This window comes from Polyodon spathula, chromosome 43, assembly GCF_017654505.1.
Source record: "Polyodon spathula isolate WHYD16114869_AA chromosome 43, ASM1765450v1, whole genome shotgun sequence".
Classification (NCBI taxonomy): Eukaryota; Metazoa; Chordata; class Actinopteri; order Acipenseriformes; family Polyodontidae; genus Polyodon; species Polyodon spathula.
The window spans coordinates 2149589-2173718 of record NC_054576.1 but is presented as its reverse complement, the minus strand read 5'-3'; the positions used below and the strand labels follow the sequence as shown (position 1 = coordinate 2173718).

Here is a 24130-nt window from a genome sequence, read left to right as displayed (position 1 = left end):
GGGCCACTGTTCATATAGGGGTTTCCCCACAGTAAAAGCATAAGGAAGCATTGTGAAGCACAGAGAGGTGTGATAAAGCATAGGGAAGCATTGTAAAGCAGAGAGAGCTCTGGTAAAGCATAGGGAAGCATTGTAAAGCCCAGAGAGGTCTGGTAAAGTATAGGGAAGCATTGTAAAGCACAGAGAGGTCTGGTAAAGCATAGGGGAGCATTGTAAAGCACAGAGAGGTCTGGTAAAGCATAGGGAAGCATTGTAAAGCAGAGAGAGGTCTGGTAAAGCATAGGGAAGCATTGTAAAGCAGAGAGAGCTCTGGTAAAGCATAGGGAAGCATTGTAAAGCCCAGAGAGGTCTGGTAAAGTATAGGGAAGCATTGTAAAGCACAGAGAGGTCTGGTAAAGCATAGGGAAGCATTGTATAGGTTTTATTTTATATACAATTTCGTCTTTCTTTATCTAACCACTGAGCTCCTCAAACCCACTGCCTTCCACACTGCAGCCCAGCGCTTTCTCTATCTAACCACTGAGCTCCTCAAACCCACTGCCTTCCACACTGCAGCCCAGCGCTTTCTTTATCTAACCACTGAGCTCCTCAAACCCACTGCCTTCCACACTGCAGCCCAGCGCTTTCTTTATCTAACCACTGAGCTCCTCAAACCCACTGCCTTCCACACCGCAGCCCGGCGCTTTCTTTATCTAACCACTGAGCTCCTCAAACCCACTGCCTTGCTCCCTCTCTTTTTTTTTCCTCCTGGCTCTGATCTCGTTGTCTGCATTGAGGAACGCTCTTACTAGGGGCAGATCTGTGTCCAGATCGATGTGAAAGGAGATTGAACTGAATGGTTCCTGGCAGCCTCCGAGACGATGACTCAATCTGCAGCACTTGATCTGCTAACATCATCATCATCCTCCTCTGAGCTGCAGATAAATACTGTACCTTTCACCACAGCACGCTACACTATACCCTGCTTTCTCTCTCTCTCTTTCTCTCTCTCTCTCACTCCAGTGATCAACCCTGTGCTCTAATCCCTCCAGCCTCCATCTCTCTCCTCCTCTCTCTCCTTCCCTGGAGGTATTTCTGTTCCGTGTCTCCCTCAGTCTCGTAATTGGTTGAGGCAACGTGCAGGTCACCAAGGGAGAGAGAGCCCACAAGGGTCACAGAGCAGGTCAGACGTGACGCTTGACCCTCTTCTGTGAAGAGGGGGGACCGGAGTCTGTCGGGCATACACACACACACACACACACACACACACACACACACACACACACACACACACACACACACATACATACACATACCCAGACAATACAAAAACTATCCACACGCACACAGAGACAATCCATACAATAAAGTTTGCTAAAGTTTTGTGCATGATCTGTTTGACAGGCAGTCATAACGATGACCCCTCTCGCACTCTCTCTCTCTCTGTCTCGCTCTCAGCAGCGCAGGCTGATTGGACGGTGGCTGCCCCCTCAGCCAGCCCCTCCTCTGCTCGCCAGCCCCCCCCTCCCCCCCTGAGGGGTGTGGAGAAAATCCCCCTCCCCCTGGTGGACAGGATGAAGAAAATCAAGAGGCAGCTGTCTATGACCCTGCGAGGGAGCCGGCCCGCTGAGAAGAACCTGTCCGAGGTGACCGAGCCGGTCAATATAGAGGACAGCGCTGCCAGCGACAACGGTGAGACAGAGCGGTCAATACACTGTCCAGACAGACAGAGCGGTCAATATAGAGGACAGCCGACGACAGCGGTGAGACAGAGCGGTCAATACACTGTCCAGACAGACAGAGCGGTCAATATAGAGGACAGCCGACACACTCATTCATCAAAACTGTAGTTAGCGGCAATCTTTAAAATGGCCAGATTCACTTCAAGCTGCCGTGCGTTAGTCAATTAAAAAGCAGTTCTCTCATCTCTAAAATCTCAGTTCCACTAGGGAAATGAAGAGGGAATTGAGAAACATGAATTGCACCCTCCCCCTGCAGCCATCCTGCCTTGCTCGTGAATTCTAAGTTTATCAGGTAGGATTTACACGGTATAGATTTAAACAGTAGCGGTTTTAAGATTTGAGACCCCCGCGCCCCGAAGATCCACGTTTCTTCCTGGTAAGTTGTCTGTTTTTGGTGTCCTGCTGTCGGCCACAGTCTGATTTGCACGCTACCTAATTTCGGTTTTATTTAAAAAAAAAAAAAAAAAAAAAACTTCTGTTTAATATCTGGAATGTGTGTTATTTTTTTTGTTTTGTTTTGTTTCAATCAGTTTTTGATTTCTTTAAATTTTCCTGCTGTTCTTTCTTCCCCCTGACTCTCTCTGTCTCTCTCTCTCCTCTGTTTCTGTCCATCCCTTCCCCGTGTTACAATTCTCTCTCTCTCTCTCTCTCTCTCTCTCTCTCTCTCTCTCTCTCTCTCGGTTTGTCCCTCCCGCACTATCCATCTCTCTTGTTTTTTACTGTTCCACTCTTTCGATCAATCTCTCCCACACCATTAACCCTTTATAACTCCATAACCTCCCCTCCTCTCTCATTCTGCCTGTTACCTTCCATTCTCTCTCTCTCTATGTCCTTTTTCATTATTTCTCTCCTTCCCTACCTCTCGCTCTCTCTCTCAACTGCTCTCTGCCTCTCCCTCCCTCTTGCTCTCTCCCTTTCTCCCTCAACTGCTCTCTCCCTCTCTCTCGCTCGCTCTCCCCCTCCCTCTCCCCTCTCTCATTCTCTCTGTCCTGTTCCATTATTTCTCTCTCCCTCCCTCCCTCTCGCTCTCTCCCATAACTGCTCCCTCCCTCTCTCTCCCTCCCTCTCTCTCTCTCTCTCTCTCTCCCTCTCTCTGTCCTGTTCTCCCCCACACTGCGTGTCTGTCTCCTCCTCGTTTCGATTGGGCCACTGCGTGTCACCGTCTGCTGTCCATCACACCTGCTTTGCCCTCACCCCTCTGTCCCAAAACCCATATCCCAAACTCCTTATCCACTAACCGACACCCTCCGAACCCCCTGTCCCCTGTGCTGCACCCCTCTCCCTGTCCTCCCAGAACCCATGGTGAGGAATGGGAAGCCAGCCGGCTCCCGCAGCATGCACTCCTTCCTGCACCAGTATGCCTCCAGCGCGGCCGCCTCTCTCCGCAAACCTCCCCTCCATCGTCCGCACAGCACCGTGGGGCGCAGCCTGAGCTCCTACCTCAACCGAAACAGCCAGCTAGGTGACTATACCAAAAAACGAGACCAAACGGCGGTGTTGAGATATTCATACACCAGGCAATCAAAATCTGAGCATCAAAAGAAACGTATCACTTATATTTGGATAAAATTCACTAACCTATACTATCAAAAAGTTGTTTCAGACAACCGCTAGTGACTTTACGATCGTGCTGATTAACAGTTGGCATCACGGAGATGCTGCAGAGTGATCTGTCGATCTCGGGCAGGTGTTGTGACTCTTGGTCCCCCGGTTGTGTCCTGTCGTTGGCAGAGTGTGTCTGGTTATACCGGCAGAGTGTGTCTGGTTATACCATCTCGCCAGGTTTGAAATCGCTGGCTGCGAGCGCCCAAGACGGCGAGCCACAGCCCGCTGCCCCAGTCCAGCCTCCAGCACGCCGATCGCACGAAGGCGCCGCTCTCTCGACAGACGTGGCAGATTGTTTCTGTGATTTTCTTTACTGCTTTTATTCAAGCTTGCAATTCGACAGCTGAAATCGCTCCACATCCAGCGTCCAATCAACTGGCTCACTAATTAGGTGATTAAGAGCTTCAGTCACTCAAGCGTGGGCAAGGATCAACGATCGAGTGATTAGAAAGAAACCAGAAACATTTCGTCAGCGTCTATCATTTATATACCTTGTTTTTTGAAAATAAATGTGTTATAACAGTGTTAAGTTCCTTTTGATGCTCGGTGTATATGTACCTATATATATCTATAGTTTGTGTTTCTTTACAAAACACCTCATAATCTCGCTAATCTCAGCTGATCAAGCTGACAGTAAAACCTGGAATGGGTGACACTGCTATGGAATAGGACTCTTATTGCCATCCTGTGTGTATTGATGCATGCCTTCGTGCGTTATTTAGCCTGATGATTGCTACTTCGGCTGTTAGAGGCTGTGCTTGCCGAGCAGGGTGTTAAAGGGGAGGCTCATTCTTGCTGTGGTCCTCTCAGAGATCGTGCACGAGGATCTGAAGATGGGCTCGGACGGGGAGAGTGACCAGGCGTCGGCCACCTCCTCGGACGAGGTCCAGTCGCCGGTCAGAGTGAGGATGCGCAACAACCCCGCCCGCAAGATCTCCAGCGAGGTGAGCGCCCGGGCACCCAGGACTACAAAACAACATGGCGGCACCCCTGCGCTCAGTGCAGGAGCCATCTTGTTTTGTAGTTTTGAACTACAAACCCTAAAAAAAAGTTTTAAACCCTGGTTTGCTGTGTTTTTTAATATGCTTTACCATACCTCTCTGTGCTTTACAATGCTTCCTGTGCTTTACAATGCTTCCCTGTGCTTTACCGGACCTCTCTGTGCTTTACAATGCTTCCCTGTGCTTTACCGGACCTCTCTGTGCTTTACAATGCTTCCCTGTGCTTTACCGGACCTCTCTGTGCTTTACAATGCTTCCCTAGGCTTTACCAGACCTCTCTGTGCTTTATTACACAGTGCTGTGCTTTAACTACTTTCCTTAGGGCCCTGTTCTCATTGTCCGAGTTGTGTGTGTCTGGTCCGTCTCTGACCCGTCTTGTCTCGATTCCCTCAGGACATTAACAAGCGTCTCTCCCTGCCTGCCGACATCAGGCTTCCTGAAGGTTACCTGGAGAAGTTCGCTCTCAGCAGCCCCCCGTTTGACAAGCCCCTGAGTCGACGTCTCCGCAGGGTCTCTCTGGTACGTGAGGCGCGGGAGCGATGACGCTCACTTAGGATCTTACTCTCCGTTCAGTGTCATAAACCTGGGGGTTCCTGAGGGTCTCCCCTGGTAAAGGCAGGGCCGCATGGTGTGCAGGGGGGAGTCGCACAGTCAGGGGAGCGCAGGGGTCCCCGAGGGTCTCCCCTGGTAAAAGCACGGCCACGTGGTGTGCAGGGGGGAGTCGCACAGTCGGGAGCGCAGGGGACCCCGAGTGTCTCCCTTGGTAAAGGTACGGCCACGTGGTGTGCAGGGGGGAGTCGCACAGTCAGGGGAGCGCAGGGGTCCCCGAGGGTCTCCCCTGGTAAAGGCACGGCCGCGGGGTGTGCAGGGGGGAGTCACACAGTCAGAGCACAGTATTGCAAAGGAGTGTGGACGCTCTCGGACTGAAAGTAACGTCTCTCTTTGGTTTTGTCTTGTTTCCCCGCAGTCTGAGATCGGGTTCGGAAAGCTGGAGACGTACATCAAGCTGGACAAGCTGGGAGAGGTAGGACAGAGACTGGGGACAGCAGTGACATGTCCTAATGTGGTCTGCTCTCCCTCTGCTGTGTGCTGGGGGAGCAGAGAAAGAGAAAGGGGAGGGGGGAGTTGGGGTTGAAAGTCTTTTTGTTGTATTTAATGCACTTTCAACGCACTGTGATGTATTAGCAGAGATTTTATCCAAGGGGTCTCTTCTCATCCTGACAAGATGTTGTGTGCAGGAAGGTATTCTGTATATTTCTGTATTCCTGAAAGCGGCTGTGTCTGTAAACTTTTGCAGCATTTTCTCTTTGTATTTATATTGCAAACAGTGTAATCTTACTGACGATATTGCAGTATATCGATACCTGATTTCCGCAGATAGTAGAAGATGTGTCTTTCTGTATAAATAGTGTAGCAAAGGATGTGGTAAAGGCTTGTATAATATTTTAAATGCGCTGTGTTCTGAAGGTATGGGTGAATCATCTCCTTCTCTCCTCTCCTCTCTCCCCTCTCTTCTATCTCCCCTCTCCCCTCTCTCCACTCTCCTACCTCTCCTCTCTTCTCTCTACCCTCTACCTTCTCTCCCCTCTCCTCCCTCTCCCTTCTCCCCTCCCCCCTCCACTCTCGTCTCTCTCCCCTCTCCTCTCTCCCTACTCTTTCCCCTCTCTCCTCTCTCCCCTCTCCTTCCTCTCCACTCTCCTCTCACCTCTCTCCTCTCCCCTCTCCCCCTCCCCTCACTCCCCTCTCTCCCCCAGGGCACCTACGCCACAGTGTACAAGGGGAAGAGCAAGCTGACTGATGACCTGGTGGCGCTGAAGGAGATCAGGCTGGAGCACGAGGAGGGGGCTCCCTGCACAGCGATCAGAGAGGGTGGGTGTCGGTGTGCCAGAGCAGATTTCTGAGTGAGGGGAGACGTTCTCCGTCGGGGTGTTTAAACGAGGCGGCTCTCTAGATGCCCCACACCTCAGTCTGAATTCCTCTTTGCTTAAAGAGATTTCGTGCCTCCAACGAACAGTGATGCAATTCTGCTTGCCCTGATAATAGCTGACTGTGGGATTTTTGCATGCTTATACACATTTACCAGAGTTTACCCTGGTTTGTTTTTAAATATGCTTTACCAGACCTCTCTGTGCTTTACAGTGCTTCCCTATGCCTTATCAGACCTCTCTGTGCTTTATAATGCTTCCCTATGCTTTACCAGACTTCTCTGTGCTTTACAATGCTTCCCTATGCTTTACCAGACCTCTCTGTGCTTTACAATGCTTCCCTGTGCTTTACCAGACCTCTCTGTGCTTTACAATGCTTCCCCATGCTTTACCATGCCTCTCTGTGCTTTACCAGATCTCTCTGTGCTTTACAATGCTTCCCTATGCTTTACCAGACCTCTCTGTGCTTTACAATGCTTCCCTGTGCTTTACCAGACCTCTCTGTGCTTTACAATGCTTCACTATGCTTTACAGGTTCCTCAGTGATGAAAAGCAGAAGACTGGGCAGACTATATAATTGTGTTTCATGCGATTTCTGTTTTGTTTTTTTTCTTCGCCAGTCTCCTTGCTGAAAGACTTGAAGCACGCCAATATCGTGACTCTGCACGACATCATCCACACAGAGAAATCCCTGACCCTGGTGTTTGAGTATCTGGTGAGACTTCCAACCGTCGCTTTTAAAGGAGCAGCAAATACTTCTAGGGCAAATAAATTAGCATCAGCTCTCGCTCTCTTGTTCTCTCTCACTCTCGCTCGCTCTCTCTCTCTCGCTCTCTTGCTCGTTCTCTCTCTCGTTCACTCTCTTGCTCGCTCTCTCGCTCACTCGCTCTCGCTCTTTCTCTCGCGCTCTCGTTCTGTCTCGCTCTCTCTCTTGCTCTCTCGTTCTCTCTCGCTCTTGCTCTCTCTCTCTCTCTCTCGATACAGCGGTTTCCAAATAAAAACCCAGCCCACTACATTTCAAACAGTTGGTTTGTCCCAGCACACCTGTACACACCTGCCAGGTGTCAAGGGTTACACTGTCAGATACAGGCTCAGAACTGCTAGTGAAAACAGAATAACGAGGAGATTACAATAACAGTAACAGCTGTGGTCTTGTGTTTGCTTTTTTTGTTGTAGGATAAGGATCTCAAGCAGTATCTGGATGACTGTGGCAACTGCATTATGATGCACAATGTGAAGGTATGGCTTTCCGTTTCTCTAGAATGCGATCTTGCTCGACATCAGAGGCCAGTTTCACTAAGCTCTTGTCTAGCTGTAGACGTTTGCATCACCTAGAATTTTAGGATTGAGATATTCATAAAAAATGAAATGCATAGAATTGAGATGCTTTCTGTAATGTCACGTGGTAGCAGGCAGTGTGGCGAGGTTCGAAGCTCTCTCGCCACGCATTCACTCGAGCTGGGCTCCGTTGCACAGCGGTTACAGCTCTTTTCTGACGGCTCGGTCTCTCCCAGTTGTTTCTGTTCCAGCTCTTGAGGGGGCTGGCATACTGCCACAGCAGAAAGGTCCTGCACCGTGACCTCAAACCACAGAACCTGCTGATCAGCGAAAGAGGGGAGCTCAAACTGGCTGACTTCGGTAAGGGGATTGTCTGTCTGTCGGGCGCAGAGATGCACGGGGGTCCCTTGCACTCTGTCTGTCTGTCACTGCCGGAGTCTCTAGTTCCCTGGTAACGCTGTGTCTGTCTGTCTGTCTGTCTGTCTCTCTGTAGGTCTGGCCCGTGCCAAGTCCATCCCCACCAAGACGTACTCAAACGAGGTGGTAACTCTGTGGTACCGCCCCCCCGACATCCTGCTGGGATCCACAGACTACTCCACGCCCATAGACCTGTGGTAAGAGACCAGTATAGAACACACAGACTACTCCACGCCCATAGACCTGTGGTAAGAGACCAGTACAGACCAGTATAGAACACACAGACTACTGAGACAGATTGAGACACGCACACACACACTCGCACACTGACACACTGAGACTCACACACACACACACACTTGGGGACCCTCAGACAGACGTAGGCGATCGCGCTCGGAGCCCTGGCAGTGCTTGCTCTCCGCTAACCCCTGCCCTGTTCTTGTAGGGGGGTGGGCTGCATATTCTACGAGATGTCCACAGGACGGCCGCTGTTCCCCGGCTCCACTGTGGAGGAAGAGCTGCACTTTATCTTCAAGCTGCTGGGTGAGCATAGGGACGGGAATCAGACTCCCGCTGCATAGCGATCTGATCCACTCCTGGTTTTACTAGGAGTTTTGTGAGACACACCTGAGCTTGTTACCTAGATACACTCCCTCTGCATCTCACAGGAACCCCAACCGAAGAGACTTGGCCAAGAATCACCCTAAACGAGGACTTCAGATCGTACAACTACCCCAGATACAGAGCGGATTCACTCTGCAGCCACGCGCCCAGGTAAACCTGACCACAGTGCGAAGACAGCCTCGACCGACACTTAGAGAAAGGGGCTTGATACCAGGAAGTTCAAATCCCGGGTCAGCCACTGACTCAGTGTGTGCGTGCGAGCAATTTTAGGATTAAACTATATCACCTTTAATTTCAATCAAAGAAGCTGCTAAATGCTATCTCTCAAACACCACCGGAAGCCTTAATAGCAGTGCGGTAGGGTTTCATGTTAGAGTCTTGAAATGTCACATTTTTTGTATCTGGGGAAAACTCCAAAGCTGGGTGGAATTCAATGTGTTAACAGCAGGTTTCATTCAATCTTATGCTGCAAAATGAGTTTGTTCTATAGGAAGATGCAAAGCGTTTGTCCACAGCTGTACAGCGCAAGTCCCAGTTCTGCTTTCTCGTGTTTGGTTGTGGATAACGTCCCTCTCGTTTTGTCTCCCAGACTGGACAGCGATGGTGTAGATCTGCTATCCAGGCTTCTCCAGGTGAGCCGCACAGCTGTCAGGACTGGGTTTTCAGTTCCATTTGAAAATGAGTTTTCATATCAATTCCTGTGCAGACTTTTTCTGCATCACCAGTGCAAGTGTAAAGATGAGACCAACGTGAACTATCTGAAGTCTAGAATTCTCGTACAAAGCTGCGTTACGTTTTTTTGATACTTGATTATATGTATATATTTTTTTTTGCTCTGCAGTTTGAAGGCAGGAACAGAATATCTGCAGAGGCTGCGATGAGACACCCTTACTTCCGCTCGCTGGGAGAGAGGATCGTCAAACTGCCCGACAGTGAGTCTGCCTGCCTGCCTGCGTCTCTCTGCCTGCCTGCCTGCGTCTCTCTGCCTGCCTGCCTGCGTCTCTCTGCCTGTCTGCTTGCCTGCCTGCGTCTCTCTGCCTGCCTGTCTGCCTGCGTCTCTCTGCTTGTGAATCGGGACGGTGTCATGTCTTATTGCTGGTGTCGGTAGCTTCATGCCCACCTTTGCCTCATCGCGTTTTCAGGTTTGAACGATACCAGTAGCGACCTGATCTGATGAACAGGAGCCTCGTTTTTTGGTGGTTCGCTGTTTAGAATGTAAAAAACCTTCTGTCCAAAACGCTTGTCTAGAAGGTCCAGAATGCTGTTTCACCCTAACGCTCTCTCACTCTCTCTCTCTCTCTCTTTATCCTTTCTCTGTCTCTTCTCAGCTACTTCAATATTTGCACTAAAGGAGATCCAGCTGGAGAAGGATCCAGACTTCAGAACAGCTTCCATACCTGACTCAGGTGAGCGCCTGGTAAAGGGACGGCCGCGTGGTGCGCAGGGGGGGAGTCCCACAGTCAGGGGAGCGCAGGGGTCCCCGAGGGTCTCCCCTGGTAAAGGCACAGCCGCGTGGTGCGCAGGGGGGGAGTCACACAGTCAGGGGAGCGCAGGGGTCCCCGAGGGTCTCCCCTGGTAAAGGCACGGCCGCGTGGTGCGCAGGGGGGGAGTCGCACAGTCAGGGGAGCGCAGGGGTCCCCGAGGGTCTCCCCTGGTAAAGGCACGGCCGCGTGGTGCGCAGGGGGGAGTCCCACAGTCAGGGGAGCGCAAGCCCCTGTCCAAACCATTGGGTCCTGTGTTATTAGAGAACAGCCAACATTTTCTTTCAGTGCGATTTGAGTACAGGATACTTTTTGTAATTTTTCTGGAGCACTTTTTTAATCCACATGTTAATTAAATTTGAGACACAAAACAATCTAAGGAAATAAAGCCCTTGAGCAGGGCATTGAGCACAGACTAACCTCAGTGTCTCCGTCTCGCAGTTAACTTCAAGGTCCGAGTCGAGGATGTTGAATTTTGAGTGGTGTTGGAGCAGGTATTTGAAGGTCTTGCTCAGCCTGCAGGTGTGTGTGTGTGTGTGTGTGTTTGTTGGGGGGGGGGTTTGTCCCTCCCCCCTGATACTGAGACTGTGAGCACCGCAGCGCTCAGAGACACTGTCCAGCTCTCGGCACCTGTCCTCAAGCCATCGCTCTTAAAACACTCAACACTGCGGAATCTATACTGAAGGAAATTTCATGTGTTCAACGGAAAACGTTTCCACTGTTTCCACATCGGGGTGGGGTTCGCCTGTTCACAGAACAGAGTTCACCAGTTCAGTTCTGGCCAGGAGAATAGCTGAACAGTGCGAGAGCTTGCAGTCCTCACATCCAACACTGTGTACAAAGAAGTCCACAGCAACCAGCCTTGCACTGAAGACGATCGCCCGCCTGTCCCTCTCTGTCTCGCTCTGTCTCTCTTCTCATTTGCTGATTCTTTTCAGGGCACTTTGCAGAATTGGGGGGAAGGTTAAAAAAAATGTATAGGCAGGGGTGTGGTGCTGGGGGGTCTCGGGAGCGTCGCTCTTACTTCACATGTAGAACATTGAACGGTTTTAATATATGGAGAAAATAGCGACCCCTGGCTTCTAAATGCAGCACTACACCGGCATGTATGAGGAACTGTTTACAGTGTCTCTAGGGTTCAGGCAACTGCACGGCACAGCTAGGTCTCCTGGTCTCCAGAAACCAGGTTACAAGCCGCTGTTCCTGAAAAAAGATTGCATGTGGTACAATTTTATGAGAAAAACAGACATCCTTGTCTTCAGAACTTGGTTGTAAGCTTGAAATAATCAGCAGAAATCACCTCCAGTGTTTGGAAACCCATGCATGTTTTTTTTTCTTCTTGCTTGCTCAGGCGTTGATCTCTTTTTTGTTTGTTTGTTTGTTTGTTTTCTTTCCTTCTTCCCCCTCCCTGCCCTGCTCAATAGTATCTTCCTCTGACGCTGGCACTGAGTATTTCCAGTCGTCCAATCAGATTCGAGCTGGCCACGAGCATGCGCGCTGCTCGTCCTAAAGCTGCATCCTCATTGGCTGTAACCAAGCGCCAGCTCTGGTAAATGTTCTCTTGTTTTGGCGTGATTGGTTGTCGCATGTGTGGGCGTTGTTTTTGATTAGCCAAGGGAGTTTTGCAGTGCCTAGGGGGGAGTCACACAGTCAGGGGAGCGCAGGGGTCCCAGAGGGATCTCCGCATTGAGAGAACATCATAGGACAAAAGTTGTGTTTGATATTTCAGGGATCGAAAGAAGACTCCTGTTGCACAGCAGTGTCACCCATTCCAGGTTTTACTCCAAGCTAGATCAGCCACAGCATGTGTGGGTAAGCAAGCTCACGTGTGCCTTAATAAACTCATAGTAAAGCCAGGAATGGATCGATTTGCTGTGCAACTGGAGTCTTATTTCTATCTCTGTGCCTGTATTTTTATATAAGCCAGCATAGACTAATTTCTCTTTTCCTCCTTCCTCCCAGCAGCCTCCAGCAGCAAGTCCAGAAGACAAAGTGTGCTGTTTTGAGAAAATGAAATAGTTATCATTGTTGTTATTATTATTATTATTATTATTATTTGAATTGTGTGTTACGTCGAGGAACGTGTGGAGTTCTACAGAAAGGGGCGGGAGTTTTGGAACTCCAAGCCCGATGACGTCACGGCTAAAGGCCAGCCCCCGCCCCGCCCCCTTTCCTGCACAACATAATGTTTTTGATAATATTTTGACATTCATTTCTCTTTTTTTTTTAAACTGCTGCCATGGTAGATGTTCAAAATGTTTTGTGTACACGAGAAAATGAAGTAGACCCTTTTTGCTTTTTAATCTTCATCAGATTTCAGCTTTGATATCGCATAGCCGCTCACATGGGCTGTACTGGTCTTCCGAGAGAAATCGCAAGCTCGATTGTTAGCTGTCAGTGTTAGTTTGGATCTGGGTTCAGCTACAGCTCACAACAGAACCGTTTGCTGATATTCCAGTGTGATTGTGTTGAGTTACAATTGTGCGGCAGGAATTACAATTATAATGACACTAGAATGTTACCCAAGCCACTCCCCTCGTTACCCAAGCCATTCCCCTCGTTAACCAAGCCACTCCCCTCGTTACCCAAGCAACAGTCCCAGCTACACATACAGCCACAGACTAGAGAACTTTTACTGATTTCAGTCTGGTGAGGTCACCAAACGTGGTTTGAAACTAGGAGAGTAACGATGGCTCTCTGACAAGCATGGAACTGAAAGTGATCGATTGAAAGCTTGGAACGGTGCCGAATTGAAGTGTAATTGATAGAGTTACAATTATGCAGGTGTGCCAAGATTCAATTACAAATACTATTCAGAGTTGCAGCAGCAACATTTTAAACAGTGTGATTGTGTGCGTGTGCGTGTGTGTGTGTGTCAGTCAGATAGGCTGTCAGTTCCAGTAAATCAGAACGGAATACTGAATTTCAAGAGGGTGTTTGTGTTAATATTTGTATATTGTGGCTAAAATAGTTTGTCCTTTAATTCGTGTTCTTACATTCCGTCCACATAAGGAGATGGTTTGAAGAATACACAGTGCTGACAGAGATGGGATGACTCCCTTCGTTACTGGTTTTGCTGGTTTGTCCCACTCCAAACGTTTTGGGTTTTTTTTTTTTCTAAACAAGCATGTCTCCTTGTTGTGCTGCAAAACAAGGCAGTGGGTTTGAGGAGCTCAGTGGTTAGATAAAGAAAGCGCTGGGCTGCAGTGTGGAAGGCAGTGGGTTTGAGGAGCTCAGTGGTTAGATAAAGAAAGCGCTGGGCTGCAGTGTGGAAGGCAGTGGGTTTGAGGAGCTCAGTGGTTAGATAAAGAAAGCGCTGGGCTGCAGTGTGGAAGGCAGTGGGTTTGAGGAGCTCAGTGGTTAGATAAAGAAAGCGCTGGGCTGCAGTGTGGAAGGCAGTGGGTTTGAGGAGCTCAGTGGTTAGATAAAGAAAGCGCTGGGCTGCAGTGTGGAAGGCAGTGGGTTTGAGGAGCTCAGTGGTTAGATAGAGAAAGCGCTGGGCTGCAGTGTGGAAGGCAGTGGGTTTGAGGAGCTCAGTGGTTAGATAAAGAAAGCGCTGGGCTGCAGTGTGGAAGGCAGTGGGTTTGAGGAGCTCAGTGGTTTGATAAAGAAAGCGCTGGGCTGCAGTGTGGAAGGCAGTGTGTTCGAGTCGCTCAGTGTCTCCTGTCTGATTCAGCACTAGTGTCAGTACAATTTTAACAGTAAGGTGTTACCCTTGGGATGAAATTCAGTGTGCAAATTCACCCTGCAGTCTGACCCTGACTCCTATCTACAATTACTATTATTATTACAAGAACTGGTGTAGGTTTACAAGCTGATCAGTGGAGGCAGCAGGGAGAGTGAATGCAGTAATGGGGTTAAAAAAGCAGCTGTATTATAAACTTGAGTGGTTGGGAAACTATAGAGAGCGCTATTCCCTCATGGGAGACCTATTCTTTGTGTTCGTGTAGCCAGGGTAGCATGCTATTTAGAGCCGCGCTGTTTTTAAACGCTGAGGGAACTTTGTCAGGAACGGCGGGGGTGTGAGACCTGGTTTGAGGTGTGCTGTATCAACCCCCCCCCCCCCCCCCCCCCCCCCCCCCCCCCCCCCCAGGTGTCGCCGCGAGGAACTACGCCATTGATCCGGAAAGGGCGTTAAATTTTGATACCAAAATAACAAAAACCACGCAATTATCCACACTCAGGGCGTTCTGTTGCTTCCGTAAAGAAAGGTCAACCGAGTCGAAATCCGTCTTCTGTTCCAAGAGCAGGTGGTTGAAAAGGCTTTGCGTTTTTATTAGTCGGAAGATTTTAAAGGATCTTAATAACCCCCCCAGGTCCCAGCTCTTCCGAATCTTTTGTGGGGGGGGGGTTGGTGCAATATTACAGCTGCCCCTGACCCCTTCAATTCAGACGATAGCTTCTGTTTTGATGTGGACTTTTACTTCAATAACACATGTGTGTTTTTTGGAAATGTTAATGGTAGCAAGCTGTATATTAAAGGTAACTATTAAAAATACATGTATATGAATGAATTTTAATGATTTTTGAATGGATTATCAAGAGCGCCCCTTTTGTTGCTAAGGCAGTTCATTAAGAAGGGCTTCAGATTTTGTGAAGGTGCTAGCTGACAAACATGACGTCAAGCTGGCAGCCCAAACAGAAAACACGAAGCCACGTTTTCAGGGACAGCAGCAACTTCAAACCTGGTTCCAGGAGACGCACAGCGTCCTGAGTCTCCTGGAACACAAGTTCCAAGCCTCAAAGTAGCTCCCTGTTCCCTCATCCTAAGAAACTGTGAAGTTGCTCGGTCAGATAAATCCAAGGTACATCTAGAAGTTACCCGAGTCTACACTAAATCCACGTTTCTTTGCAACGCTCAAATTTGATTAGGAAAGACGACGTCATTGCACAGGCACGTCAAACCACCTGTCACTTCTTCATCACCGGTCATGCGACAAGGGCAAGGATTTCTGCATGAAGATGCGGGGGCAGTGCAAAAGCAATGGTAAGACATTGAAAAAGAAACAGTTTTCAAAAGAATGAAAAATAAACAATATTGTGTGTTCTCCTGTTTATTTACATCACAAAGTAATTCACACGTTTAATGTACAGCTGTGCAGGGTTGAGTGGAGCTCTCCAATAGAAACCCTAAACTAAGTTTATAAATTCAATGGCAAACGTTTCCACTAGACGTCTCTCTCAGCGTCTTCAATAGAAATGTCATAAAGTTTCAAAAAGTCTTTCTCAAGGTGTTTAATCAGACTTCTAGTGGAAACGTTTGTTGTTGAGTTTATGAAGCCTCTCTCTCTCTGATCTCCACAGCCACTGTATGCCTCGTTAATTACTCTATCATTGTTATTAATGATCTATTTGATCTCTAAGAAGCCGAGTCGGACACCTCCGAGCTGTCCTTCAGGTCTGTGCTCTCCGTCGTCTCGCTTGCGTCCTTGCTGTCTCCTCCGCTGTCCTCCTGAGCCCCCTGTTTCCCAGGGTGCACTGCTCCGGCGCCCCCACCACACTTGTCGTCGTGGCAACAGTCCGCCCCACCCAGGTGGTTTGCTCTGCGCGGGTCCCCCCCCACCGCGCTCTCCGTCTGAGCAGAGCGGAGCCCAGCTCCGACTCGCTCCTTCTCTTCAGGGGGCTTTTGTAGCTAACACAAGGTTCGAGAGAGAGAGGGAGGGAGGAGAGGTAGAGGAGAGAGGGAGTGAGAGAGCAGACAGATTCGATGTTAGGGTTTTATTTCATTTGCATTGTACAGCTTGCTTTAAAACTTTCATCATGACTTCTGCCTGCATCTTTGATGAGGGTTACACACACACACACAATCAAACGCAGCCCCTCAATCCACTAGATGTCTCTCTCAGCCTCGTACCTCATCTGCCAGCACTGCCAGGTCTCTCTTCATGGCGAAGGCGTCCTCACCATCAGCATAGTACTTGGGCTCCACCTCACTGATCCTGAGAGAAACAGAGAGACGGGGAGAGAGGTAAATAAGAGAGAAATAATACACACACAGAAATAACAAACACACACAGACAGAGAGGGATAAATAACACACACAGAGTGTGTGTGTATATATAAATTTTTGCCTTGGAATAGAGATGTTCGTTCGGATGTCTGCCCCAGCACTGGCAGATGTTCTTTTGTCATACTTACTGGAATTTCAGTGTGTTGGAGTACAGGTGTAGCGCAGCCCGATTACTGAAAACAAAATGAAAAAGAAAAATTACACTTTGAAGGTTGTTTGATTCCCGGTTCCCAGCAGCTGATTGATCCCAGAACTTTGTCAAGTCGAGTCTGAAAAGATCTCAGTGATTTTGCATCAGCAACATGACTAGGTAACCCATTCCATCCCCTCACCACTCTCTGTGTGAAGAAGAGTCTCCTTCAACAACATGACTAGGGAACCCATTCCATCCCCTCACCGCTCTCTGTGTGAAGAAGAGTCTCCTTCAGCAACATGACTAGGTAACCCATTCCATCCCCTCACCACTCTCTGTGTGAAGAAGAGTCTCCTTCAACAACATGACTAGGTAACCCATTCCATCCCCTCACCACTCTCTGTGTGAAGAAGAGTCTCCTTCAGCAACATGACTAGGTAACCCATTCCATCCCCTCACCACTCTCTGTGTGAAGAAGAGTCTCCTTCAGCAACATGACTAGGTAACCCATTCCATCCCCTCACCACTCTCTGTGTGAAGAAGAGTCTCCTTCAGCAACATGACTAGGTAACCCATTCCATCCCCTCACCACTCTCTGTGTGAAGAAGAGTCTCCTTCAGCAACATGACTAGGTAACCCATTCCATCCCCTCACCACTCTCTGTGTGAAGAAGAGTCTCCTTCAACAACATGACTAGGTAACCCATTCCATCCCCTCACCACTCTCTGTGTGAAGAAGAGTCTCCTTCAGCAACATGACTAGGTAACCCATTCCATCCCCTCACCACTCTCTGTGTGAAGAAGAGTCTCCTTCAGCAACATGACTAGGTAACCCATTGACTCAGTTTAGTTTCAATAACCCTGATGAAGGCACTAGAGCCCAAACGCTGGTCTGCTTGACTCAGTTTCCTCTGGTTTTGGTTCTGGAGCCTGGGTTCGGTTCTGTTTCTGGTCCTCTCACCTCTTGCGCACGTGGAGAGACACGTATTTTGCACTGAAGTTCTCCATCATAGCGCGGGACGCCTGGTCCATCAGCTTCTGAGCCAAACCCAGACGCCTGTGGGAGCGTTTCACAGCCTAGGAACGAAGGGTTAACAGCGACTGTGAGTGAATACACTGCCCTCTCCTCTCATCTCCTCTCATCTCCCCTCCCTCTGCCTCCCTCCTCTCCATACAGCTCTGGCCAAAAGCTTTGCATCACCTAGAATTTTAGTGGTGTGCAGTTCAATATGTTAACGTAACATTATTCAGCAGCCTTCACTCGACTTTATGAAGCAAAATGTGTTCTTTCTGTACAGGGATGCAAAACCTTTAGCCACAGCTGAACAACAATCGGGAGTAGAGTTGAAGAGAGGAAGGAAGAGAGGGGAGGGGAGGGGAGAGCAGAGGAGAGGAGAGAAAGGGGAGGGGAGGGGAGAGCAGAGGAGAGAAAGGAAGGGAGGGGAGGGGAGAGCAGAGGAGAGGAGAGAAAGGGGAGGGGAGAGCAGAGGAGAGGAGGAAAGGAAGAGAGGGGAGGGGAGAAGAGAGAAGAGGAGAAAAAAGGTGAGGAAATGGGAGGAGGAGAAAAGAAGAAGAGGAAGGAAGAGGGGAGGAAAGAAGAAAAGGAGAGAGTGGAGGAGAGAGGAGAAAGGAAGAGGGGAGGAGAGTAGAGAAGAAATGGAGTGGAGGAGAGAGGAGAAAAAGGAAGAGGGGAGGAGAATAGAGAAGAAAGGGAGAGGTGAGGAGAGATGAGAGAAGAGAGGAGAGAAGGAAGAGAGGGGAGGAGAGAGGAGAGGCTCACCAGGGATGTAATGTGACCGTGTGGGACATCATCAGGGTCTTCCTCCCTGAGAAATAAACACAGGATGAGAGAAAGAGAGAGAGAGAATGACGCCCCACAATCTCAAACCACCATCGTTAACGTTAGCAATCAAAACTTTTTTTGAAACAAAAAACAATAAACAAACGACAACACACAGAGAAAATCATTTCTACGTTGGCTTATCAATTGTGCGATCATTCGCAATCTTTGAATTTCTCTCTGTGCAAACCCATTTTTACAGTCTATCTGCCAAAATCCTCACCTCTTTTATTATGGTATCGACGTTATTAGTTTGTACTTCTTCACGTTTTGCTATTCAGTCCCCACTGCTTTCAAACCATCATCCTTGTTCATTACTATCACCCCAGGACCTTTATCTGCCGCTCTTAAAACAACGCAGTGCTTTATTTCTGTATTACAAGCGTGCCTAAAATCGCTTGCAGCTCAGGTTCCTGTGTCCTGGGTCTGCTAAACAGGGCTTCGCTCTCTGCGGTTAGCCTGTCCCTTTAGATCAAGGACACAGGAGCGTCTACACGCACTTGCACACACGCACCCGTCACAGGAAACTAACTGCACAGCAGGCCAGCGAAGCCGCTTCCCTGTTGAAACAAACACACACGCACACACACAGTCTTTAACAACTAACAAAAAAGGCTTCATGCAACACCTTACAATTGAGAACACTGAAAATTGGACTCCTTCGCACAGCATACGCCTTAATTCAGTAAATAATAAATAATAATTCAACAAATAAACAAATACACATTTCTGGCAGGGAGGATATTACCCCTCCCCCCCTTTCCCTGCTGTGTTACTAATATATATATATATATATATATAGCTCATCAAAGAGCCAGCTGCCCTATATATATATATATATATATTATATATATATATATATATATATATATATATATATATTATTTTTTTTTTTTTTTAATTATTATTTTATTTTGTAGATTATAAGTAGGATTTTTGCATAAATAAATTATTGCTGTACTTACATTTTAGCCAAGACGTAGCCCACAATTTTCCCATTTTCATCTTCAGCGATATAGGAAAGCTGAGAGAGAGAGAGAGAGGAAAGAGGATAGAGAGAGGAGAGAGAGAGAGAGAGAGAAGAGAGAGAGAGAGAGAGAGGGAGAGAGAGAGAGAGAGAGAGAGAGGAGAGAGAGAGAGAGAGAAAGGGAGAGAGAGAGAGAGGAGAGGAGAGAAAGAGAGGAGAGAGAGAGAGAGGAGAGAGTGAGAGAGGAGAGAGACAGGAGAGAGAGAAGAGGAGAGAGGAGGAGAGAGGAGAGAGGAGAGGAGAGGAGAGGAGAGGAGAGGGAGAGAGAAGAGAGGAGAGGAGAGACAGGAGGAGATAGAGGGGGGGGGGGGGGGGTACAATAGGGGGGTCGCGCTGAAGAGAGACAGAGCTCTAGAAGAGAGGAGGAGGAGAGAGAGGAAGAGGAGAGATCTAGAGAGAATACCTCTAGGAAAGGGAGAGAAAGAACGAGAGAGGGAGAAGAGAGAAAAGAGAGGATAAGAAGAGTATGAAGATTAGAGACTAGACAGACAGAGGAGAGAGAGAATAGAGTGAAAGAGAGAGGAGAGAGACAGGAGAGGAGAGAGAGAGAGAGAGAGAGAGTAGAGCGGGTCAGGGATAAGAGAGACAGGGTGAGCAGTGGATAGAATAATAGGCTATGCGCATGAACATGATCAGGTGAATACCAGTGAGGAGAGAGAGAGGGAGAGAGGAAAGAGAGAGAGAGAGTGCTCCCAGACTGCAGCATATAAGAAATAGCAGTTAGTGAAGCAAGATCTTAACCAGTATCCCATCGAGAGCTGGAGAGTGTGAGAGAACAGGCAAACTGCTGGAGAGCCACCTTGCCACGCTTTTTGTACCAGGGCGTATTAGAGAGAGAGGAGTTATGAACAGGAAACCAGAATGACCCGCTCACTGCTGCACCGTATCGTAATGCAGATCTGCATCGTTTGTGCTGCAAGACTGCAGCACAGCGCGTTGCAGTTAAGGAACTACATCTCCCAGCATCCCTCGCCGTCGCTGCAGGTGACGAGGCAGGCTGGGAACTGCTGTCACAGCCAGGGGTGCCACGCTTTGTCTACAGAGGTCCGTACCGGGACACAAGACCACCAGAGTGGTCTACGCCTCTATTAAATATCACTGTTATTGTCTCTCTAGCAGTCCATGCTCTTTAACCCTGATAGCTGCTATTAGCTGCTGTGTTGCTGCTATTATTTCCTGTATTCTGCTCTTTCCACTGTATTTAATGCACTAGTTCATGTATTATGCTGCTATCCTGTATTCTGCTCTTTCCACTGTATTTAATGCACTATTTCATGTATTCTGCTGCTATCCTGTATTCTGCTCTTTCCACTGTATTTAATGCACTATTTCATGTATTCTGCTGCTATCATGTATTCTGCTCTTTCCACTGTATTTAATGCACTATTTCATGTATTATGCTGCTATCATGTATTCTGCTCTTTCCACTGTATTTAATGCACTATTTCATGTATTATGCTGCTGTCCTGTATTCTGCTCTTTCCACTGTATTTAATGCACTATTTCATGTATTATGCTGCTATCATGTATTCTGCTCTTTCCACTGTATTTAATGCACTATTTCATGTACTGTATTTATGCTGCTATCATGTATTCTGCTCTTTCCACTGTATTTAATGCACTATTTCATGTATTCTGCTGCTATCCTGTATTCTGCTCTTTCCACTGTATTTAATGCACTATTTCATGTATTCTGCTGCTATCCTGTATTCTGCTCTTTCCACTGTATTTAATGCACTATTTCATGTATTATGCTGCTATCCTGTATTCTGCTCTTTCCACTGTATTTAATGCACTATTTCATGTATTCTGCTGCTATCCTGTATTAATGCTCTTTCCACTGTATTTAATGCACTATTTCATGTATTATGCTGCTATCCTGTATTCTGCTCTTTCCACTGTATTTAATGCACTATTTCATGTATTATGCTGCTATCCTGTATTCTGCTCTTTCCACTGTATTTAATGCACTATTTCATGTATTCTGCTGCTATCCTGTATTCTGCTCTTTCCACTGTATTTAATGCACTATTTCATGTATTATGCTGCTATCCTCATAACTTACGTGATAAATACATAAGACACATAGGACATATAAGACGAGAAAAGGTACAGAAACATTACATTTAATGCACTATTTCATGTATTCTGCTGCTATCCTGTATTCTGCTCTTTCCACTGTATTTAATGCACTATTTCATGTATTATGCTGCTATCATGTATTCTGCTCTTTCCACTGTATTTAATGCACTATTTCATGTATTATGCTGCTATCCTGTATTCTGCTCTTTCCACTGTATTTAATGCACTATTTCATGTATTATGCTGCTATCCTGTATTCTGCTCTTTCCACTGTATTTAATGCACTATTTCATGTATTCTGCTGCTATCCTGTATTCTGCTCTTTCCACTGTATTTAATGCACTATTTCATGTATTCTGCTGCTATCCTGTATTCTGCTCTTTCCACTGTATTTAATGTATGATGTATTTATTCTATGACGCTATCGAGTAGGACTGCACGCGAGGTGTATTCATAATGCAACATACTACGTAAGAAAAATAACTATATTTCTTGTATTATGCTGCCATCTTGTATTCTGCACTTTTGTATATAATGCTTTGCGATCATGTGTTCCACTATTGAAAGGCGCTATATAAAAAGCACTATTTCTTGATGTTGTTATTATGGATCTTCTTGTTGTTGCTGCATCTTGTAAAGCACTTTGTTTGTGATGGTGTTCCACTATGAAAGGCGCTATATAAAATAAAGATCTAGTTAGCTACAATGACTTACGGTACTTGATCCTGCGGGGTGTGTGAAAAAACTGCCTCCTGTTTTCTGTTCTGAATGCCCCTTTGTCTAATCTCCATTTGTGACCCCTGGTCCTTGTTGCTTTTTTCAGTCCCCTGGGTCGACGCTTCTTTGTTCAAGACTGAACAGATTCAATAGATCATCAGTGATATGGAGCATCTGTTGATCTTGAACTGGCAACTGGTTTGGTTCAGCAACAGAGAGACTGGTTGAAACCAAAATCAGCAGCCACAGCAGGACCAGGGTTATTTCTGCTCGCTTGGTCACTTAGACCCGAGCGTGTGTTTTTCTTAGAGCCACTGTAAATACAACTGCAACAGCTTCGCTGCCACGCACTCTGACTGCACAAGCACGCGGTGCGGTCTGTGCCAACGCCACGCTGCTGGCAGCAAGCCCCAGCGCCGCGTGGTTCCGTGCGCACACCGTTACCTGAGGCCAGGACAGCCCATGGTAAAAATAATACTTCATCTGGTAGTTCTCCGGCAGGCACAGCAGGTTACAGTGTTGCATGTTCATGAGGTCCTCCGGCTGAAACACAGAGAGAGAGAGAGATGACAACGCAGGGAGGGGAATCAGGCTCCTATTGCACAGCAGTGTTGACCACTCCAGGTTTTACCAGCAGCTTGATACCAACCCCCAGTGTGTCTCGGTATTAGGTAACGAGATCAGGTATGTCTTACTATTAAACTTAATATCACTGGACTGGACTGGAATTACATTGTAACTGCAGTTTAATATCACTGGACTGGGCTGGAATTACATTGTAACTGCAGTTTAATATCACTGGACTGGGCTGGAATTACATTGTAACTGCAGTTTAATATCACTGGACTGGACTGGAATTACATTGTAACTGCAGTTTAATATCACTGGACTGGAATTACATTGTAACTGCAGTTTAATATCACTGGACTGGAATTACATTGTAACTGCAGTTTAATATCACTGGACTGGAATTACATTGTAACTGCAGTTTAATATCACTGGACTGGACTGGAATTACATTGTAACTGCAGTTTAATATCACTGGACTGGGCTGGAATTACATTGTAACTGCAGTTTAATATCACTGGACTGGACTGGAATTACATTGTAACTGCAGTTTAATATCACTAGACTGGACTGGAATTACATTGTAACTGCAGTTTAATATCACTGGACTGGACTGGAATTACATTGTAACTGCAGTTTAATATCACTGGACTGGACTGGAATTACATTGTAACTGCAGTTTAATATCACTAGACTGGACTGGAATTACATTGTAACTGCAGTTTAATATCACTGGACTGGACTGGAATTACATTGTAACTGCAGTTTAATATCACTGGACTGGACTGGAATTACATTGTAACTGCAGTTTAATATCACTGGACTGGACTGGAATTACATTGTAACTGCAGTTTAATATCACTAGACTGGGCTGGAATTACATTGTAACTGCAGTTTAATATCACTGGACTGGACTGGAATTACATTGTAACTGCAGTTTAATATCACTGGACTGGACTGGAATTACATTGTAACTGCAGTTTAATATCACTGGACTGGACTGGAATTACATTGTAACTGCAGTTTAATATCACTGGACTGGGCTGGAATTACATTGTAACTGCAGTTTAATATCACTGGACTGGGCTGGAATTACATTGTAACTGCAGTTTAATATCACTGGACTGGGCTGGAATTACATTGTAACTGCAGTTTAATATCACTGGACTGGACTGGAATTACATTGTAACTGCAGTTTAATATCACTGGACTGGGCTGGAATTACATTGTAACTGCAGTTTAATATCACTAGACTGGACTGGAATTACATTGTAACTGCAGTTTAATATCACTGGACTGGACTGGAATTACATTGTAACTGCAGTTTAATATCACTGGACTGGAATTACATTGTAACTGCAGTTTAATATCACTGGACTGGAATTACATTGTAACTGCAGTTTAATATCACTGGACTGGACTGGAATTAAATTGTAACTGCAGACTGGACTATTGAATTACATTGTAACTGCAGTTTAATATCTAGACTGGACTGGAATTACATTGTAACTGCAGTTTAATATCACTGGACTGGACTGGAATTACATTGTAACTGCAGTTTAATATCACTGGACTGGACTGGAATTACATTGTAACTGCAGTTTAATATCACTGGACTGGAATTACATTGTAACTGCAGTTTAATACAAGGACGGTGCTGTCTTTCTCGGCTTAACCCGATGTTCGCATTTACTGCCACATAG

At 47.1% G+C, this 24130-nt stretch overlaps 2 protein-coding genes across 7 annotated transcripts in view; one reads left to right on the top strand and one right to left on the bottom strand.

Annotated features, from left to right (window-relative positions):
• Positions 1 to 1537: 1537 nt before the first annotated feature.
• LOC121305538 (cyclin-dependent kinase 16-like) lies at positions 1538 to 13280 on the top strand. Of its 5 annotated transcripts, none has more exons than XM_041237198.1 (17): positions 1538 to 1671; positions 3016 to 3183; positions 4137 to 4270; positions 4721 to 4846; positions 5295 to 5351; positions 6082 to 6196; positions 6873 to 6967; positions 7429 to 7491; positions 7782 to 7890; positions 8024 to 8144; positions 8393 to 8490; positions 8616 to 8721; positions 9161 to 9203; positions 9413 to 9503; positions 9900 to 9977; positions 11477 to 11601; positions 12015 to 13280. In XM_041237198.1, exons 1-16 carry the CDS (start codon positions 1554 to 1556, stop codon positions 11560 to 11562), a joined length of 1608 nt encoding a protein of 535 aa, XP_041093132.1. In that variant the 5' UTR covers positions 1538 to 1553; the 3' UTR covers positions 11563 to 11601; positions 12015 to 13280. The 5 variants fall into 5 exon arrangements, with proteins under 5 accessions (XP_041093132.1, XP_041093131.1, XP_041093129.1 ...); XM_041237197.1 differs by having other exon boundaries at positions 7767 to 7890; positions 12018 to 13280; XM_041237195.1 differs by having other exon boundaries at positions 7767 to 7890.
• Positions 13281 to 15071: 1791 nt separating this feature from the next.
• LOC121305371 (N-alpha-acetyltransferase 10-like) overlaps positions 15072 to 24130 on the bottom strand; it is a 9499-nt gene continuing 440 nt past the window's right edge. Inside the window, exons 2-8 of one of the 2 annotated variants that reach the window (XM_041236971.1) lie at positions 22305 to 22403; positions 19000 to 19058; positions 17975 to 18020; positions 17156 to 17271; positions 16191 to 16235; positions 15907 to 15991; positions 15072 to 15684 (exon numbers count right to left, since the gene is read on the bottom strand). In XM_041236971.1, the coding sequence (XP_041092905.1) occupies positions 15412 to 15684; positions 15907 to 15991; positions 16191 to 16235; positions 17156 to 17271; positions 17975 to 18020; positions 19000 to 19058; positions 22305 to 22403 (723 nt within the window). In that variant the 3' untranslated portion in view covers positions 15072 to 15411. The remainder of the gene's footprint in view (positions 15685 to 15906; positions 15992 to 16190; positions 16236 to 17155; positions 17272 to 17974; positions 18021 to 18999; positions 19059 to 22304; positions 22404 to 24130) is intronic. The other variant, XM_041236972.1, reaches the window with a different exon arrangement.

Coding starts and splice junctions, on each gene's coding strand:
- LOC121305538 (XM_041237197.1), top strand. CDS start 1,554: ATGAAGAAAATCAAGAGGCAGCTGTCTATGACCCTGCGAGGGAGCCGG. Junction 5,352..6,081: donor AGCTGGACAAGCTGGGAGAG/GTAGGACAGAGA, acceptor TCTCTCCCCCAG/GGCACCTACGCCACAGTGTA. Junction 8,722..9,160: donor CTCTGCAGCCACGCGCCCAG/GTAAACCTGACC, acceptor TTTGTCTCCCAG/ACTGGACAGCGATGGTGTAG.